This window comes from Rattus rattus, chromosome 1 (genome assembly GCF_011064425.1).
Source record: "Rattus rattus isolate New Zealand chromosome 1, Rrattus_CSIRO_v1, whole genome shotgun sequence".
Classification (NCBI taxonomy): Eukaryota; Metazoa; Chordata; class Mammalia; order Rodentia; family Muridae; genus Rattus; species Rattus rattus.
The window spans coordinates 72,132,697-72,153,966 of NC_046154.1; the positions used below are offsets into that span (position 1 = coordinate 72,132,697).

At 40.2% G+C, this 21,270-nt stretch overlaps 1 protein-coding gene across 1 annotated transcript; it reads left to right on the forward strand.

Moving 5' to 3' along the window:
• The first annotated feature begins 4,282 nt into the window (after window positions 1-4,282).
• On the forward strand, window positions 4,283-20,571 carry LOC116894190 (glyceraldehyde-3-phosphate dehydrogenase-like). Its single transcript, XM_032895937.1, has 2 exons — window positions 4,283-4,366; window positions 20,317-20,571. The coding sequence occupies exons 1-2, from the start codon at window positions 4,283-4,285 to the stop codon at window positions 20,569-20,571; spliced, it is 339 nt and encodes a 112-aa protein (XP_032751828.1).
• Window positions 20,572-21,270: the final 699 nt, after the last annotated feature.

Here is a 21,270-nt window from a genome sequence, read left to right on the forward strand (position 1 = left end):
TAAAACTGAGGAATCATGGAATGTCTAAGCTAATCCTCCATACTTTCACAGACAGTTTCCAGGAGAGGATGATCATGGGTAATCATAGTTCACATCATCAGATGGCAAGCTCTTCAAGGGCAGGCAGTATCTTTTATTCATCTTTCCTCCTAGCTAGTGCTTGGCAAGCCTCCGTATATTGTAATGTATGTGGAAAATGTAATCTCCACCAATCATCATGAGGCCCCGAAGTGTGTGTCGAGATTTAAATCTATCTATTGCTCATATTAAAATATACTCTTGGAATATTGTTCATGATAGTGGCAAAAAGGGTTCCTGCTAATTTATCTGAATGTTTCCCTGAAGAATCTTGATCAAAGTTTGTACTGTGAGATAGTTACAAAAAGAAGTATCTTTGAGGACATCTGTACCCCGTTATAAATAACTACAAATTGAACCTGAGAGCCATGACATGTCATCTCATTCAGGAGAAGGGTGAGTGGCCTCCCAACAGGAAGAAGTTCTTTTCTTAAGGAGAAAGCCAAACCCTACTACAAAACGTTTTTCTGATAAACAGTGCTCAAGCTACATCCTGTGAGCTTTATTATATTTTTCTGATAAGACACTTGTGATAGGCACAGAGAATATAACGATGATCATCATCGTCATTACTCTAGATATTTACTCTTTTGTAAAAAACCGAGGATTTCCAATACAAAATCTTTTATCACTCTATATTGTATTTAGAAAACTTTGAAATTCATTAGATCAACTAATAGTCTTAGACTCTAGTCTTTTATTCCCAAGAATACATGATCTAGAACTAAATTGGCCACCATAGCTTAGAAACTAGGTTATGTCAGGAAAATGTTATTAAAGAAATTTGAACATATTTGTTGCTTATATCCATCAAGTAATATCCAAAGGTCCCTGGTCTCAGAGACTTACAGGGATAGTCTAGACTATGAGACTTTTCTAAAGCTTGCCTGAACAGTAGAGAGAGCTAACGGCAGCTCCACGTGATACAGTACAGCCAGGCTTCTGGTCAGTCACCAGCATATCTAACTGTCTGATAGTATTTTGAAGGCATCTAAGTAGAAGATTAATATTTTTAGATAGGAATGCTCATCTTAACATGCCAGATGTTTGGCTCAGTGTGTTGGGGGCTGTGATTGTTTAAATACAACCTAAAGGAAGGTCTAATGAGTACTTGCTGTGGTGGAGAAAATTCCCACGATGCCTCCAGGGTTGCCACAGCAGTGGGTTTACATTTCAGCCTGATGTCAGGACGCTGGTGGGGGCCTATTAATGCCATTTAAAATAAGTTTTCTGTGTGTCTAATTTGGTATACATTTAAGTGTGTACATGTACACACATAAATGTTTGTGCTTATTATTAAGGTATTCTAAGTAAAGCTTAAAACATTATAACCATCTGATTTGCATTTTTTCAACAAGAACCAACATTCATATGTATTTATGGAAACATTTTGGCATAAAGCTTTCTACTAAGTTATAATAAAAAGCTTCATCACCCCAGGGAATCTGGCAATCAGCCTACCTCCTACCCAGATCAGTCTTCCCCACCTACTCCCGTTTTCTCCTTTCCACTGTAGACATAACTTAAAACTTTGGTCTTGCCTTGAGCAGGTATTTGAGGAGAAACAGAGTTCGGTAAAGCTGGGCATGGTAACCCATAGCTCTAAGTTCATTTTCTAGACCATAAACTCAAATATATTTCACTCTTCAGTTTTAAATTTTAGCTTCTAACAGCAGCAAAAGACTAATTGAATATGATTCTGGCCTAAGGTTCAGAGATCCACATTATATCAACTTTTGTCATCAATAATCAACCTGTGTGGAGTCCAAATTGGTCAACAACTAGTTACCAAGTAAGCATCATAGTTGCAAAATTATTATGACTTATTTGTACCAGGATAGTGACAACAAGACAGATATTGAATTCTTGTCCTTCCGGCAACTGCAAGATTTAGATGAGCATAGTACTCGTGAGCAGTGCTGACTTCGTTTAGTTGTCAAATTATAACAGGAGATGTTAATTGTGTAGATGGCAAATCCATATGTACAAGAAGCTAAAATGGGACTGAGGACATGACTCAGTGGCCAAAGTGTCACACAAGCATGAGGACCTGACTTCGGATCACTGAAATCCATGTACAGCAGGGCAGAGTTATCAGGTCTGTAATCCCTGCGTTCCCATGTGAAGTGAGAGGTGAAGGCAGAAGAGTCTTCACAAGCTGTGGGGACTGCTGGCCTACAGTGCACAACAGTAAGCAGCATGCCTCTCTGCCTTAAACTAGGTGGAAGATGAAGATCAATGTTAATTGTCCCATGACGTCCTCATGTACACCGTGGAAGACATGTAGGGGTAAGGATGGGGTCTTGTATAGTGACTTATTCAGGATAATACAATTAGAAAGCGGTAAGAACAAGGAAAATGGGTGGTGGTGTGATGGCTCATAGGATAAAGGCAACTGTCACCAAGTTGAATGAATGACCCAAGTTCCATTCCTGGGACCCATGAGGTGGAAGGACATAGCTAATTTCCCCAAGTTGTTCTCTGACCTCTATATTTTATATATGGACAAGTAAATATGTGTCATTCACCCATACACATAATCAATAATAAGCTAATAATGTGTAAGAAATATTTTTGTCCCATGACCTCCACATGTAGACAGCAGTAAAATAGAAATCTAATGTCACTCTAAGACACATGACTACACAAGTCCTGGTGGTTGGCTATCTTTCCAGAACCTGGCATGATTTCCCTACTGTTAAGCAGGCCTTTAGTCCAATTACAAAGTTGTTGGCTATCACCAAGATATGAGTGCAACTATAGTGCCCTTAGGGTTATTGTGCCATGCTGGTCATCATTCCTGTTCATGGGTTTAATGGCTGAGTAGGACTATTATTTGCTTCCTGCCTGGGAAACTTGTGCAGTACCTTCCAGTGCTACGAAAGCTAATCCTCAGGGAAGAGGCTTTCAGGTCAGATTCAGCTCTGATCTCCATTTCTTTTGTCTGATGTGTGCGGTTTCTGGGGGGCAACCAAAAGCAACAGCAATAACCTATATTGGTTTCGCAGTTTCATTAACTCCTGTGACCAACCACTTGAAAGGCAGTTTGTATTTGTTTTTGTTAGATGATCAATGGCTCTTGGGAGACATCAATTATCAGTTCAAGTGGGATAACTTCATTTGAACTATATTTCTATAGGTATAGGTATACACATAGAGTCATGGATAATATGTGTAATTTAGTTAAATAAGTAGTTATATGACTTCTTATGGCTTTTTGATCATCTTTGCTTTCATTTTCTTTCTCCCTCTCTTTTTATATTGACTGCCCTCACTCACCCTAATGAACCCTACTCATTTTAACCATTTCCCTCTTCTATATTACCAGTAGTTTTTTTATTCCACTCTCTAGCGCTCTCCCACCCAGACCCCATTTTTGCTTTCCTAGTTTTTACAATTCTTCCAGGGTATGTACTCACATCTGCAGATTTGGAACTAGGAATCACAAATGGGGGAGAACACGAGACATTTATTTCTCTAGGTCTACATTGTTTCACTCAAAATAATATTTTCTATATCCTTTCATTTACCTGGAAATTTTAGTATGCCTTTTTCTTTACAGATGAATAATATTCCCTAGTGTGGATATGCCACATTTTCACTGTTCACTTGTGAGATGAGGACATTCAGATTTCCCCCACTTCCTGGCTATTGTGAATGGAGTCGATGAACCTGGCTAAGCAAGTCTCTGCTTAGGACTGTGTTACTGAGTTGTAGAGCTGGGTCACATGGCACATTTATTTTAGCATTTTGACACTTTCTACACCGATGTCCAAAGTGATTGCACCACCAGAACTGAATGAGGATTCCTCTTGCAGTTTGCTGTAAATGTTTTCTTGATATTTGCCATTCTAACAAGAATGAGATGAAATTTCAAAGCGTCTTTTTCTGATTTGCACTGCCCTGATTGCTAGGAATGCAGACCATTTTGTGAGCTCTTTTACGGACACTTTCACTTCTTATCTGGAGAACTCAAGTATAGTCCTCACTCCTCACCAAAGAAATTTCTCTTTGAAATAGAAGGAGACCATTACAGAAAATCAAACCCCATCAAAATACAAAAGAGCAAGTGACCATGGAGTGACTAGCCTTAACTGATGTATCTGCAACACAACATTTGTACCTGTATGGCTCAGAGAACAACATGGAAAGAATGTCAGGGCCAGGGGCCAGGATAGCTGCTGTGAGGTTATGTCTCGTAAAAATGATAGGAAAGTTCATCTATGATCCTACTTATGATTCAAGAGGACCTGAAGAAGAGCCGCCAATAGACATGCAGATATGGAAGGTGGGCTTCCATGAATAGGCAACTAAGGAATGACAAGAAAAATATGTTTCTCCAAAGAAAAGCCTTTTAATTGGTTATGTAATGCCAAGAATTATGCCCTGAGATTATATACATAAAAGCAACACTAAATTCACTGAGCAGGTTGTGTTTATATATTTACACATATATAACAATAGCAACTATAGAAATAGAGATCATGATTTCAAGAGGGAGCCAGGGTAAGTAGTGAAGGGAGAACAAAGAAAGGGGGAAATGATGTAATTATGTTTTATTTTTAAATTTAATAAATAAAAATGAATGTAATTCAAAATACAAATATATATTTATTTCATTTTGTACATATTATTTATTTCTATTTAAACAAATATCTCTAATTATATTAATATTCTGACCTATTATGAAATCTACTGTAGCATTAATAATTGCATCAACAATAATGAATACAGATTGGTGGCTCAGCAGTTAAGAGCACTATTCTTGCTCTTACTATTCTTGCAAAAGGTCAAATTTGGTTCCCAACATCTATAATGAGAGTCTCATAACTGCCTGGAGCTCCAACTTTAGTAGGTCTGATGCCCACTTCTGGTCTCTGTAGTAACTCACATATATGCCATTGACAGCACCCTCCCAACACAGATACACAGACATACACATAAATTATTTTTAAATGAACCTAAATATGCATGCATTCTCCTCTTTGTTGAATATTTATTATGTATGAATCATCACATTAAATTCTCAAGTAATCCTCACATCCCTACAAACTGGGCTTAATTATATATATATGGGCGTTTTCTCTGGCCATAATGGCAAGTCTTGTTGGGGAGTGATTTTAGTCCCTGTGTATGTACATCTGTTTAAGAAATTGTCACGTTGAACTATCAGAAAAGAAGGGGAATGAATTGTTGGGAGAATCATAAGCAATGAAAGAAAAATTCTTGAAACTTTGGATTAAGAAATGATTTACAAAGCAAAGGAAAAAAGGAAAAAGATAAAAAGAAATTCATAACCACAAAAGACCGATATACACAGTGCGTTAAACATCTAAATAAGAAAAATACTTATTATATAAGAGTATGTAAAATTATGTCATTACTCAGGTGAAGGCGGGTGCAAGATAGAACGAGGCCTGTCATTGGACAAGAAGGAAGAATGGGTGAGAAAAAGCTTTTAGAGAGGGAGACTGGGAGAGAGGCAGCAGAGAGAACATGGAGGCAGATGTTAAGATTCCTCTCTGCACATTTACAGGTTGTTATGAATGTTCTTAAGGGATGGATGTGTACAGGGTTTTTATGTCTAGGTGGGCAATTGTATCTTATCAGTTGGATCAGAGGTTATTGTATTGTGCGTTCTTTCATGTGGAGATTTAAGTTCAAGAGAGTTTGTGGTGACTGGAGACACTGGGCCACCACAGAACTGAGATGTGTGTGTCTGGCATGGTGACTACCTGCTTTGGGAACTAGATGACTAGAAAGATTGTTGCCAGGCTCAGAGAGTAGCCTTCAACAGTGTGATATGGGATGGAGCAGAGCGGGTGAGATGCTTTGCTGACCGAGATGAAGATATCTACCAGATATCTTGGGGTGCTACAGTGCTGGATATAGTGTGGGGGTTAAAAGACAGCCTTTTTTATAATTTTACAGCAGCAAGAGTAGACCAAAAACAAGTATCAGATGAAGCATGGCACAGTATAATCAGCAGTCAGAAGATGTGTGCTGTCACAGGTAGGACTACAGTAAGAAGACAAAGCCTTCAGTGTGAAGACCATTGAATCACAAAGGAAATTGAGGAGCCTCCAAAAACATTGCATGCTTATTAGGATCCACAGAAAAGCAGACCTAAACACAATGCAAGCTTCATTCATTGGGAACTAAGAACATCTAAAATAAATATTAAAATATTTAATATTGGAGATGTGAAAAAATGTGAAGATGTGTGTGTGTGTGTGTGTGTGTGTGTGTGTACACATAAATTCTCCTACCACTTTAAATTAATGATTCCTCATCAACAAACAAATTCTCTGTGACTAGGGATCTAGGTAAATATTCAGCAAATAGCAAGGACTTATTGAAGTTTATTGGCCGTATCATTTATAATACTAAAATTCTGAAGCTCCCCAAGTCTTTAGTAGTACAAATTTAGTAACAATTCAAAGGAATAAGCAATTCTATATAGGTCTCAAAATTCCTACGTTTAATAAAAAATAAACTACAGAATAAAACTCACATGGATTTATGAAAATAAAGCCTAGATAATTCTGAAATGATACCAGGGGTTAGGTTAAGGAAGAAACAGAAAAGCTGCCACAAATGAAAAGCTGAGCTATGCACAAAGGAGCAGCTCAAGAGGGTGATGTTGTAAGTCAGTTTTTGTCATGTGTGCAAAACGACATGAATGCCAGTAACCACGTGAAAAACTAGCTGTGACAGTGTCCACATGAGTTATCCCAGCTCGGGAATGAGCAGCACTAGGAGGATCCTAGAGATTTGGTGGCCATCTAGTGAAATTCATCAGCAAGCCACAGCCACAGGTAGAGAGAGACCGTGGATCAAGAAATAAGGTGGGTGGCAATAGATGAAGATGCTGATGCCCACGTGCAAACGCTCAGCTGCACAGACCTGCACATACGGCATGCACGCCCACCACATACAATCAAAACAACTAAAGCAAAAATGTCAAAGATATTAGCAATTCTGCATGTAACTAAATGAGAACTAGACTGTATCCTTTAAAGAAAAGGAAAATGTATTTTCATGAATCTCTTACCATTTTTAATTTTATTTTTCGGCCATCTCTGTACACTTTAAGAGCAATTTTGGTTTTACAATCAATAAGATTCGGTGATTAAACCTATAAATAACTACAAAAACCAGGGCTAGAGTTTATCAGCTTACAGATTATATTAATCTTCTGTTAATCTCAATACAAGAAGCTAAAACTCCCAGCATATTTTTTAAAGGCTTGTTTTATTTGTGTGTATGTATGCTGGTGTCTGTGGAGGTCAGAAGAGCCCACTGAATCCTCTGGGGCTGGAGTTACAGGCTTTCTGAGTTGCCCAGTGTGGGTGCTGAGAACCAAACTCCAGTCTTCTGAAAGAGCAGAAAATGCTTTTAACTTGTGAGCCGTCTCTTCAATCTCTCCAATGTGTCTAAAGATATATCCTTTCACCTCCATATTATCAATGTAGTTCTGGTACTGCCAAGAGAAAGCATTACCAAGGAAACTTATAAAAGAAAGCATTTTACTGGGATCCTGCTTACAGTTTCATATAATTAGTTTACAATCCTTATAGTGGGAACTAGGGTATCAGGCAGGTACCCAGTAGCTGACAGGTTATCCACAAGCAGGAGGCTGAGAGAGGTTAGGACTGGGCTTGCTGTGGGCTTTCCAAAGCTCAAAGCCTGCCCCACAAGGACAGACCTCCTCCAGAAATATCACATCTCCTAATCCTTCCTAAGCAGTCTACCAGCTGGGAACCAAATATTTAAATATATGAGCCTATGGAGGCCATTCTCATTCAAATGACCACATAAGATGTAAATGAGTATCTATAGCAATGCTAGCGCTGTGCAAAATAATCATAAATATGTCTGCCAGCCACAGGAAAGAGTTTCTACCATGACAAACACATGAGTAAGAATTAAAGATGAACAGAAAATTCAATTTTAACTTTGTATCCCGTGGTTTCACTTTATGATTTTACCCTGAGAATACATTAAATTATATAAAAATTAATTAGAAATAGTATTCATAATATCACCTAATAATGTGTTACATGTATACAATATGCGTGTCTGCTTTTTTATTTCTCATCTTATAGAAAAGAGGATTGGGTTAATTTTACAAGGAAGGGGCTAAGGGGAGCAGGAACTGAGTTAGCCATGGAGCGAGGGTCAAAACAAACAAAATATAAATAGGGACCTGTGTAAGGGAAAATAGGGATGGGGAGGTCTGGGGAACTATCCATATTCTCATCCCAGCACTCACCAGGTATCCAGGTGTCTAGAACATGCCGGTGTGGATTGCAGTGCTGGAAAGATAGGGGGCATAGAAACAGCCCCTGGGTAAAGTGAGCAAGTCTGGTCACCATGACTGCTCATAACAGAAGGGTGTTTGTACTGAACTTTCCAGATGCTTCCACGAAATTTTGAGACATACTTGATAAAAACAGTATTTGGAAGTTCAAAAATCAGATGCCTTAAAACTGGACATCGAACAGCCCTATTTGCAATATTTTATATCAAAGAGAATAAGATGGAAGTCAGGAAAAGTCTTGTGAGCATCCGCCTCCCCTGAGTGCTCTGCAGGAGATGAAAGGACAGACGTGGATGGGGCTTGTGTGGGCGCGCGGCTGAGGTACCTTCCAGGATCCCCGCAAGGGCAGCCAGCCGTACAGATGCGCTCAATATTATTTGGCGTTCCCTCAGTGTACCCCGTAGAAGCAACGGCTTCGATACTGAAATCAGATTCTCTCACATAAAGTTGATGGGGATTTTTTTCTTATTAATGTAAAATTTGTTGTAAAAAAATTAAAATTATTTTTGGATAAGGATGAAGAAATCCCGCGTCGGAGATGACAGAGTGAGCGAGGGTGAATCGTTTTAACAGATGCGCGGAGGATTTAGTGTTCTTGGACAGCAAGAGTTGACTGCACGGCTTACAGCAACCCTGGGATGCATGAAGAATTTTCATGCACGTGATGTATGTGATTTAGAAACTTAAGGTTTGAACGAGTTCCGTGGACATTCCTCTTTGTTACTGTAAGGGAGAGCCAACTGCAAATTAGAAAGGAAAGAGAACGCAGCAACTAACATCACAAGCCCCCATCTTAGAACAGGAGAAAAGGCTAACTCATATGTAACTTCAGAAGGCGTGAAGAAAAACAAGAACTTTAAACTTCCGGATAACTTAAAAAGCTGGTACTTCATTTTTTTTTCTTGTCTTCATGAATAAGTTATTTGTTTTAGCTGTTTCCTATCTCTTCCTACAGGATTGGTAAACGCAACCCACCAGGTTCCCTCCACTGTTGCTTGGGAATTTTCCTGATTTACTTTTCAAAAGACATTAAGGACATTTTCTAAGAACTGCCCCAGATTCTAACTCATTGAACTTTTAGCCAAATGAATTTTACTTATCAAGCTGCTTTGTTCATTCTTTTAAGATATCATATCAAAAGTTGATCAGAGACTTTTTTTTTCCTTTCAGAAAGAGAAGAAAGAATTACAAATTGAGCCTTAACAGATGTTTGGATGTTTCAGTTTTTGGAGACTGCAATTCCCACTTGACTTAATGAGCTTGTCCAACAGTGCTGGGTTTTAGGAGAGGCTGTGCGTTCTCACGCTTGTTCCTTCAGCTCTAAACCACACAAGAACACTGCAAGGCAGAGCCCAGCACGTAAAGCAAGTGTCCTGTGGGAACAGAATTCTCACATGCTAGTGGCTTTAGAGTGAGGGAGCATCCTCAGCTGAGGGGTGGGAATCAAGGCAGCATAGCAACAGAAAAATACTTCAAAAAATACACAGCACCACAGAGTTAAATGTTAACTTCTTTGCAAGCAGGTTCTAAATCTCTTTGAATATTTTTAACTCTCAGATCACAAATGGCATTTTATTATTGATAGTCGTTTTCCATCAACTTTTCTGTGAAAAATATTAAATTTAGTGTTTTCAGATGCTGCCCATTGGATCACATCAAAACAAGCTGATGTCTTTCTAAAGTTAACAATACAACCCTTGAAACCTCATTTTCCCAGTGCTTGACTAATTCTTCTGTTTTGGACCTAAATGTCAGTGTTTGTTTTCTTATGTCAATGGCTCAGCAGTTATGTTATGACTCTAAAGTTTCAAGTTCTTGGCACCGAATGCATAACTGCTCATAAAGAAATTCAATTAGATTACTCTTATCCACTCCAGACTTTTATGGAATTAACTGATGGGAAATAAAAGAAAATCCATGCAGATATCATAGACAGCACAACATAATGATGAACTTCTGAAATTCCATTTACTTTAAATTGCTGTTCCAATTTTAAGATTTACTATACAGTTAATCTCCTTTAAAAAAAGGTATTCACTATGCAGCCTTAAACTGAAATTAAAAGAAAACACCACAAGACAGTATTTTTCAGAATAAAAGAAAATTGAATCGAATGAACATCAGTTCATCTAATTGCAGGAATGTGGATTGTGAGAGGAAGCCTGGTAAGGTTGAGCTAAAGACTTGAAGACCCAGAGACCCCAAAGGGACGGTGGTAGGAACTTTGCCTGCTCCTGACACCAGGGTCCTGTCATGTAGCTGCAGCCCTCCCACAGAGAGTTTTGTGGCCATTAGTCAGGTAAGGGCAACCCCCAAGCTCTTCCACATGTAGATGAGGCATCCCTAACATCTCTGACCAAGACGATAGGAAAAGGGATGTGACCACAGTCAAGTAGGCTCAAAAATCAGGGGTCTCCATGCTAATGAGGTACCTAGAGGTTCAGAGGGTGTGTCAATAAGCTTCCCTTCCCAGACATTACTTCCTGCAAAAGGTATTTAATCTCAGACCCACCCTGAGAAGTAGGGTATGGTTTTAAGCATCTACTTTCCCGACATGAAAATAAATTGTTTGAAACCATGAGCTGGTTCTTTTCATCAAGATCTGCTATGGAGCCAAGGAGAAAGCCTTTGCCTACAGAGCAGCAGTCTAGTGTCCCATAGAAGGCCTCTCTGCACTCCTAGCCACAACTGCCACTAAATCAACAGCCGTCAAGCCAAGGACTCCCTCCGGATGGGACAAACCAAGCTCCCCCTCCCCCCACCTCCTGGCTCTCCATCCCAAGGAATCCCAATTCTGTTTCCAGCTCATCCCCGACTCCTAGTGGCACCTGGATGTCCAAGCCTGAGAGCTCCATGGCCTAGCCCTCTTCCCAGGTCCGGAGATCTCCATCCCTACCCCCAAAACTAACTCTGGTTTTCCCACACTTTTGGAGCCATGCCTCTGGGCTTCCCTACAGTTCACATCTGCCCCGCAGCCCGCACCCGCCCCAGTAGCAGCAGAGGTGGTGTGGGGTAAGTGGAGTCAAACTCCCCATACTCTGCCTCCCCAAGCAGTCATACCCTGTGGTAGAGTAGACGTGAGCCTACAATCCTACATCTAATTAAAAAATAAAAACAAAACTGTAATCCTACATCTAATTAAAAAATAAAAACAAAACTGTAGGAAATACCAATAAAAAGAACAAGTTTATAAACCTGTAATAATAAAACAATGTCAGTCCAAGTGTGTTACTCACTTGTTTAAGACTATTGTTTCAAATTGTTTATCATTCGCTTCAAAGAAACTTCTAAAAATGTAATATGAAATAGTAAAGTAAATTTACCAGATTACTCTAGGGTTGAAATGACAATAAAAATTCTGAAGATGAAATAATAGGTCAACAATTTAAATTTAAAATCAAGCTATATGCATATATACACAATGCTGTAATGCAGGTGATAAATTTTAACAGCACTTGAATAAATCTCAGAGTATCTCGATGAGAATTAAGAACTACTAAGTATGACATTTATACAATTGTCAAAATCATACTAGAACCAAGAGGCAATCACGGAGTATGATAAAATTGACAAAGCCTCCTCCCTGTGTGCTCATTGCCTTCGGTTAAGATCCAGGTGGGAAACAGGAGAGGTGAGCTGTATGGTGTGTAATGGGGACTATTACTCAGGCACAGGTGTGAACCTCAAATGATTCTGCAGTGCCCAGTCCACCAGCAGCAGAGACACGCACCAGTGGAAGGACATTTGAGTACAAAGTGCTCTGGAAGGGCATGGGAGTCTGGGTGGACAGATTCCCGAGACCAATTAAGTAGAAAAAAGGGGCTGGAAGAAAACCTCCCCCTTGGTCTCTTCTCCTCTTATTTCTGGTCAGGATTCTCACTAGCTGACAGGGTGGAACACAGAACAGAAACTGACCTCCCGGGGAGTAAGAAGCCAACGTCAGCCAATCAGCTAGCACAACATGTGCATCCAGACAGATGGAGCTGCCTGGCTACAAGACAGGGTTTATCACTCCTACTTCATCCTACCTCTCCCCAGCGGAAGCTCCCAGCCTGTAGGGCACCCTCCTGTTAAACAACTGTGCAGGGCAGGATAATGAGGAGCAGTACCATGGTTAATTTTAGCATAGCCTCAGCCTCTGTCAATGCTCTTGCAGGTTCCCATTATCAAAAACAATAAAAGGCTGTTGACAAGGATGTGTCGTCTTCCTTACACAAGCCTATGTTACCTGTGTGGAGGATATAAGGAGAAGGTTAATTTTAATCTCAATGGCAGAAGAAAACATGTGTCACTCCATAAAGATACCTAAATCATAAAACATATAGGAGTAAACCATAACAATGTGTAAGGACTATAACAAGAAAGCATTCACTATGTAACATAAGATGGGATGTTGAAGACGTACTCCTTGGTTGAAAAGATCACTTCTATCCAAAATCAATTTTATCCGTAACCTAACCCAGTTAAGTTCTTCATAGCATCTTTAATTGAAATTTCTTTTAAGATTAGATTTAAAGGTAATTGGCACCAGAGAAAACTATGATTACTTTTACTAAGGGTAGTTAAGGGACTACTTTTCCATTCAATTGAGACATCAAATAAACTAAAAAAAAAAAATGATAAAATTTATCTTACAAATCAGATGAACATAGTATTTTTGTAATTTTTCACTGGTATTTAATAACTGTATAAAGTAGCCTGTTTCATTAGGACAATGCTATAGGTGCATAAAATGTGCTTTGGTTGTATCGGCGCCATGTTCGCCCTTGCTCTCTCTGGGTCCTTTTTCATTTCATGGCTTTCTCCTCTAGGTTCTATGTGTGATATCTGTCTTTTAGAGTCTCATTTCACATAAGATGAGAGTTTCCAGTTCCATCCATTTTCCTTCAAATCACATGATTTCATTTTTACTTGTGGCTGACCAACACTCCATTGTACAAATGTACCACCACCTTTAAATCTATTCTAAAAGAGAACATAGTTTATACTATAATTTGTCTGTTATGTTGTTCTGAATATAGGCACACAATGCCTACTGACTTTTATGACTTCAGAGTCCTGTCCTAGAGCAATGTGTTATAACTGGATTACATAGTGTCTTAGTCACTTCTATTTCTATAACAAAACACTATGACCAATGTAACTTGTAAAAGAAAGTGTTTATTTGAGTTTCCATTTTGAAATGGTTATAGTCTATAATGGCAAAGTAAAGACATGATACTTGGGACTGAGAGCTTACATCTCAAACTGCAGACAAGAAGCAGTGTGCACACTGGGAATAACACAAGTCTTTTGAAACCTCAAAGCCAATCCCCAGTGACAGACCTCCTTGAACAAGGCCATACCTCCTAGCCCTTTACAAACAGTTTCACCAACTGGGGACCACTATTCAAATATATAAGCCTATGGGGTCCACTCCGATTCAAACCACAACATTTTGCAACTCTTTTTTAGTTTTTCTAGGAAAACTCCTATTAATTACCATAATGACTAGAGTACTTTTCATTGCCCGCAACTATGTAAAAGCGATGGTAGGCCTTAAGGAGCAGATTTGTGATCCTAGCTATTCAGGGGGGCTGAAACAGGAGGAATACAAGTACAAGGGCTACAATGTGAGCTCTGGGCAACTTAGCAAAGTCTTGTCTGAAAACAAGTGTATAAAAACAGCTGGAGAGATAGCTCAGTGATAAAATGATTTTCTAGCATAGAAGAGGCAATAGGTTCAAACCTAGCACATCCCCATCCAGCCAACACACAAATATATTCCCCTCCACTCCAACAGAACTGGGTTTCCTTGCGGCTTCTTTAGGATAGCAATTCTGACTACCATGAAATGGAATCCCAATGCAGTTTTGATTTGCATTTTCCTGAAGTGTAAGAATATCAATCATTTCTTATAGGTTTACTAGTTATATACTCTTTTTTAAAAGTATGACTTTTGGTTCATTTTCCCACTTATTGATCAGATTCCTTATTTTCTGTTGAAATTTTTAGTTGTCGATGAATAGCTAAGTAAAATTTCATAGACTGTTTTGTCATCTTGATGTTTTCTCAAATCTCTCTGTCTCGCTGTCTCTCTGTCTCTCTGTCTCTCTCTCATTTCCATCTGTCTGTCTGTTTATGGGGGTTCATGTGAAGGTCAGAGGGCAACTTGTGGAACCTTCTCTTTGAACCACTTGGCTCTGGGTTCAAACTCAGGAAGTTACTTTGGTGTCCACCTGTCGAGCCATCGCACTGGCTCCTGTTGTTCTCTCTGAAGAAGCTTTCAAACTGGCCCAATCTGTTTCCTGTTCTTGCTGTGGTCTTCACTATTAGAAGAATGATGTAGCTAGATTACACTGGCTTGTGTCTGATTCTTTTAGTCTGTACTGTTGGGCTACATGGCTGGTGCTGTGCCATTTTCATTTAATCTCTGTTACAATAACATTTTATATCATTTAGAATTGGGTTTTGTGTTACCCATGACATTGCTTTTTGCTCAGGGTGGGTCAAAGGGCTTTTGTGTTTCCATATGAGTTTTTGGATTGATTTTTCTCTGTGTATGAGAATGTCATTGGAAGTTTGAGGAGAATGGAATTGAACCTGTAGGTGAATTTGGAAAATAGAGCCATGTCAGCAGTTTCAGTTCTGCTAGTACAAGAGCATAGGAGATCTTTTCATTTTCTACTGTCTTTGTTTCTTCATTAGCAATCCACTGTAGAGTTCTTTTAACTCCTTCTTTAGATTCATTGTATGTATTTTATTTAGAGTCTATTTCCAATGAAATCATTTTTCTGATGAGTAAATTCATCATTCTGTACAGAAAGTATATGGATTTTTAAAGATGTGTTAATTTATTTTATGTATGTGAGTGTATTGTCACTCTCTTCAGACACAGCAGAAGAGGGCATAGGATCCCATTATAGACGGTTGTGAGCCACCATGGGAATTGAACTCAGGTCCTCTGGAAGAGCAGTCAGTAATCCTAACCACTGAGCCATCTCTCCAGTTCAGTGTTTGAATTTTTGAATGCCAATTTCCTTCCTTCCTTCCTTCCTTCCTTCCTTCCTTCCTTCCTTCCTTTCTTTCTTTCTTTCTTTCTTTCTTTCTTTTTTCATCTTTATTAACTTGGGTATTTCTTATTTACATTTTGATTGTTATTCCCTTTCCTGTTTTCTGGGCCAATATCCCACTAACCCCTCCCCCTCCCAATCTCTAAGGGTGTTCCCCTTCCCATCCTCCCCCCATTACCACCCTCCCTCCAACAATCACGTTCACTGGGGGTTCAGTCTTGGCAGGACCAAGGGCTTCCGCTTCACTGGTGCTCTTACTAGGCTATTCCTTGCTACCTGTTAGGTTGGAGCCCAGGGTCAGTCCATGTATAGTCTTTAGGTAGTGGCTTAGTCCCTGGAAGCTCTGGTTGGTTGGCATTTACGTTTATATCGGGTCTCAAGCCCCTTCAAGCTCTTTCAGTTCTTTCTCTGATTCCTTCAACGGGGGTCCCGTTCTCAGTTCAGTGGTTAATGATGGCATTCGCTTATGTCTTTGCTGTGTTCTGGCTATGTCTCTCAGGAGAGATCTGCATCCAGTTCCTGTCGGCCTGCACTTCTTTGCTTCATCCATCTTATCTAGTTTGGTGGCTGTATATGTATGGGCCACATGTGGGGCAGGCTCTGAATGGGTGTTCCTTCTGCCTCTGTTCTAAACTTTGCCTCCCTATTCCCTGCCAAGGGTATTCTTGTTCCCCTTTTTAAAGAAGGAGTGAAGCATTTACATATTCGTCATCCTTCTTGAGTTTCATGTGTTCTGTGCATCTAGGGTAATTCAAGCATTTGGGCTAATAGCCACTTATCAATGAGTGCATACCATATGTGTTTTTCTGTGATTGGGTTACCTCACTCAGGATGATATTTTCCAGTTCTATCCATTTGCCTACGAATTTCATAGTCATTGTTTTTGATAGCTGAGTAATATTCCATTGTGTAGATGTACCACATTTTCTGTATCCATTCCTCTGTTGAAGGGCATCTGGGATCTTTCCAGCTTCTGGCTATTATAAATAAGGCTGCTATGAACATAGTGGAGCATGTGTCTTTGTTATATGTTGGAGCATCTTTTTGTGTATATGCCTAAGAAAGGTATAGCTGGGTCCTCAGGTAGTTCAATGTCCAATTTTCTGAGGAACCTCCAGACTGATTTCCAGAATGGTTGTACCAGTCTGCAATCCCACCAACAATGGAGGAGTGTTCCTCTTTCTCCCACATTCCTTGCCAGCATCTGCTGTCACCCGAGTTTTTGACCTTAGCCATTCTCACTGGTATGAGGTGAAATCTCAGGGTTGTTTTGATTTGCATTTCCCTGATGACTAAAGATGCTGAACATTTCTCTAAGTGTTTTTCAGCCATTCGGCATTCCTCAGCTGTGAATTCTTTGTTTAGCTCTGAACCCCATTTTTAATAGGGTTATTTGTCTCCTTGCAGTCTAACTTCTTGAGTTCTTTGTATATTTTAGATATAAGCCCTCTATCTGTTGTAGGATTGGTAAAGATCTTTTCCCAATCTGTTGGTTGCCATTTTGTCCTAACAACAGTGTCCTCTGCCTTATAGAAGCTTTGCAGTTTTATGAGATCCCATTTGTCGATTCTTGATCTTAGAGCATAAGCCATTGGTGTTTTGTTCAATGAAATTTTCTCTGGTGAATGCCGATTTTCTATCCTGCTACTTTGTTGAAATTGTTTATCAAATCTGAAATTTTCTAGTGGAGACTATAGGATCTCTTGAAAATAAGGTCATATCCTCTGCAAATAGAGATAATTTGGTTTCTTTACTATTTTTATCAGTTTCCCCCTCTGGTTCTATTGATTTTAAACAATTTATTGAACAAGGGTGGTGATGATAGTGGACATCCTTGCCTCATCTCTGAATTGAGGAAAAATGTGACCTAGTATTCTACTGAGTGTAGACAAACCACATCTCCTCTGGTCACCCATCCAGCTATGGACATTTATGTTATGTTTATATCTCAGATCCTGTGAGTAATGGTGAAATAAATGTGTCTACTTTATTTTTTCAGTCAGAAGAATATACCTGGGCTCTAAAGAGGTGGGTGAGAGGTTAAACACTTACCATGCAACTATGAAGACTAGAGTTTAGACCTCCAGAACCTAAACAAATGCCAGGTGGGCCAAGTCAACTCTCCTGAGATCCCAGGTGTCAGGAGGCAGAAGTGGGGGATTCCCCAGAGCAAATTGGTTAGGTTTGCAAAGTTGGTGAGCTTTAGATTCAATTGAGAAAGGCTGCCCTTGACTTGTGTTGAGTGTGGAGGCCAGAGATTGACCTCATATGTCTTCCTCAATCACTTGTTTATATTCCTCAATTATTTGCTATCTTATATATGCAGGCAGCCTTTCTCAATTGAACCTGGAGCTCACATACGAACACAATACACACGTATACATGGAGACAAAAAGAGAACAAGCATTCCTTGGGCATCAATCAAATCAACTGGGTTTTAGCTTTAACATAATTTCATTTAGTACAGTCTCATCTAATTAAAAAATATGTTCTGAGACTAAAACAATGGCTCCGTGGTTGAGTCCTCTTCTAGGAGACTCAGGTTTAATCACTAGCAGCACATAACAGACTAGTCGCAGGGGGTACCATAGCCTCTTCTAGCTTCTGAGAATGTAGCATACAGAGGTGCATGCAAGCACAATACAAACCCCATACACAAAATTAAATATTTTCTTAATTACATATATATCACAGATATGTGTGTGTACATACGTATGTATATATTTCTTTCCTTTTGGTCATATATTTGATCTTAGAAGGTCTAAATATAAAACCAAATATTACATGCAAAAAAAGAACCTTGGAATAAGTAATGAAAGCATCTTTCTAAAGCATGCCTTTGAGATATATATACCACTCCAGCGGCGCCTGGATGCCCAAGAGCCGGAGAATCAGATGGCCTTGGCCTTCTTGCAGGCCTGGGGGCCCCAAGCCAGCTCCAGCTGAGTTCGGTGCTCAGATCATGCACCCAACTCTGGAGCCCCCAGCAGCACTGTTGGGTAAGTGCAGTCAAACCTCCCTGAGTGGCCAAGCCCTGTGGCTGAGCGGACGCATGACCTCACTAAACTTAAGGCCATACCACCCTGAACATGTCCAAACTCACCTGACCTTGGAAGCTAAACAGAATCAGGCCTGGTTAGTACTTGGATGGGAGACCGCCTGGGAATACTTGGTGCCTCATTGGTTAAGCCTCCAGTCCTTTAGGTATCTCATTATAATGGAGATCTGTCTTGAGCCTATGTGACCTGTGATCATGTCCTTTACCTGTGAAGGGGCTTGGGGTGTTGCCCTTATGTGATTGATGGTCAAAATCTATGGAGGGCTTCCCGCTAGTGATCAGCCTGGTTTCCTGGGAGTCAGGCGAAGCACCTACCATCCCTTTCAGGGTCTCCAGTGTTCAAAACTCCTCAACCAGGAACCAGGGCATCTTTCACTGTCCCAACAGAACAATAGAAAATACATAAAGAAGGAAGCCTGGAAATTTTCTTTCCTGACAATGCAGTTCCTATCTCCCTCCCTAGAGGTAAAGATTATTTTAGTAGATTTCAGTCCATCTATTTATATATACATATAATACATCCAAAATGTTTTTATATGCACTTCTATGTGTACATATACATATTTTTTTAAAAAAAAATCAGCAGATGAGATGGCTCAGTGGGTAAAGGTGCTTGCTGTGCAAGCCTAGTGCCCTGAATTCAATTCTGGAAAATTCAAGAAGGTGGGTGGAGACAACCAATGACAAACTGGCTTGTGCCACCCTCACAGTGCCATCACATCAGTACCTACACACACATCAGACACCAAGAGCACAAACACACACTAAATGCAATTTCCAAATGCAATCAAACTAGAAGTTACCTTGTGCTTTAATTTTTCAATTAAATATTCTCAAAACATTTCTTTGTTAGCATATGGAGATTTGATTTATCGGAAGTATGGTTTTCCACATACATTCTATGTGTTTCCCCATTCTTCCCCTCTTGATGCCCACTACCAGAGTCAATGGCCTTGGACTTTGCATAAATATTTTTTACTATAAGAGTCTCAAAATAAGCTCTCTGCTCCTCCCTGTTCCAGAGACAGCCACATCTCATGCAGTGCCAGCCTCATCTCATAGACAAGATGGTGAAGGTCGGTGTGAACGGATTTGGCCGTATTGGGCACCTGGTTACCAGGGCTGCCTTCTGCTCTGCATCTGGCAAGTGGACATTGTTGCCATCAACAACCCCTTCACTGACCTCAACTACATGGTCTACATGTTCCACTATAACTTTACCCATGGCAAATTCAATGGCACAGTCAAAGCTGAGAATGGGAAGCTTGTCATCAACGGGAAGCCCATCACCATCTTCCAGAGCGAGATCCTGCTAACATCAAATGGGGTGATGCTGTGCCGAGTAGGTCATGGAGTCTACTGGTATCTTCACCACCATGGAGAAGGCTGGGGCTCACTTGAAGGGTTGGGGCAAAAGGGCCATCATCTCCACCCCTTCAGCTGATGGCCTCATGTTTGTGATGGGTGTGAACCACAAGAAATATGACAACTCCCTCAAGATTGTCAGCAATGCATCCTGCAACACCACCTGCTTAGCCCCCCTGGCCAAAGTCATCCATGACAACTTTGGCATCGCGGAAGGGCTCATGAGCACAGTCCATGCCATCATTGCCACTCAGAAGACTGAGGATGGCCCCTCTGGAAAACTGTGGCATGATGGCCATGGGGCAGCCCAGAACATCATCCCTGAATCCACTGGTGCTGCCAAGGCTGTGGGCAAGGTCATCCCAGAGCTCACTGTTATGGCCTTCTGTGTTCCTACCCCCAATGTATCCGTTGTGGATCTGACATGCTGCCTGGAGAAACCTGCCAAGTATGATGACATCAAGAAGGTGGTGAAGCAGGCGTCCGAGGGCACACTAAAGGGCATCCTGGGCTACACTGAGGACCAGGTTGTCTCCAGTGACTTCAACAGCAACTCCTACTCTTCCACCTTTGATGCTGGGGCTGGCATTGCTCTCAATGACAACTTTGGAAAGCTCATTTCCTGGTATGACAATGAATATGGCTACAGCAACAGGGTGGTGGACCTCATGGCCTACATGGCCTCCAAGGAGTAAGAAACCCTGGACCACCCACCCCAGCCCAGCAAGGACACTGAGAGCAAGAGACAGGCCCTCAGTTGCTGAGGAGTCCCCATCCCAACTCAGCCCCCAACACTGAGCATCTCCCTCACAATTTCCATCCCAGACCCCCATAATAACAGGAAGGGCCTAGGGAGCCCTCCCTTCTCTCTTGAATACCATCAATAAAGTTCACTGCACCCACAAAAAAAGAGTCTCAAAATGAATATAATAATAAATTAATCTAAGTTTTACAAATGTGTGTGAATATATATTAATTTGAAATACAACTGAAGCTACAAAAGGAATGGATCCAAATATTTGCTCATGTGAAATTATAGCAAATATCTCCAAATAGCTTGAAACTAGTTCATTTGTTTATCTTTCCAATGACATCATCTTATTTTTTCCCAAATTTCATCAACATTTGAAATTATTTTCTATTTTTAGTTGAGAAAATATCTTTATAGTAGAACATGTTTTGAAATACAAGTGCATTGTAAATTGATGAATTAATGTTCATTTCTTCACTATCTCTTCATTATATGAACAGTTAACATTTTTAGCAATTTTGAAATATATGCACAAAACTCAAGTCCAAGTGGATCATAAAACCAGATATACTATATCAAGGGAATAGCCTTGAACACATTGGCACAGAAGACAACTTCCTGAACAGAATATCAACAGCCCAGG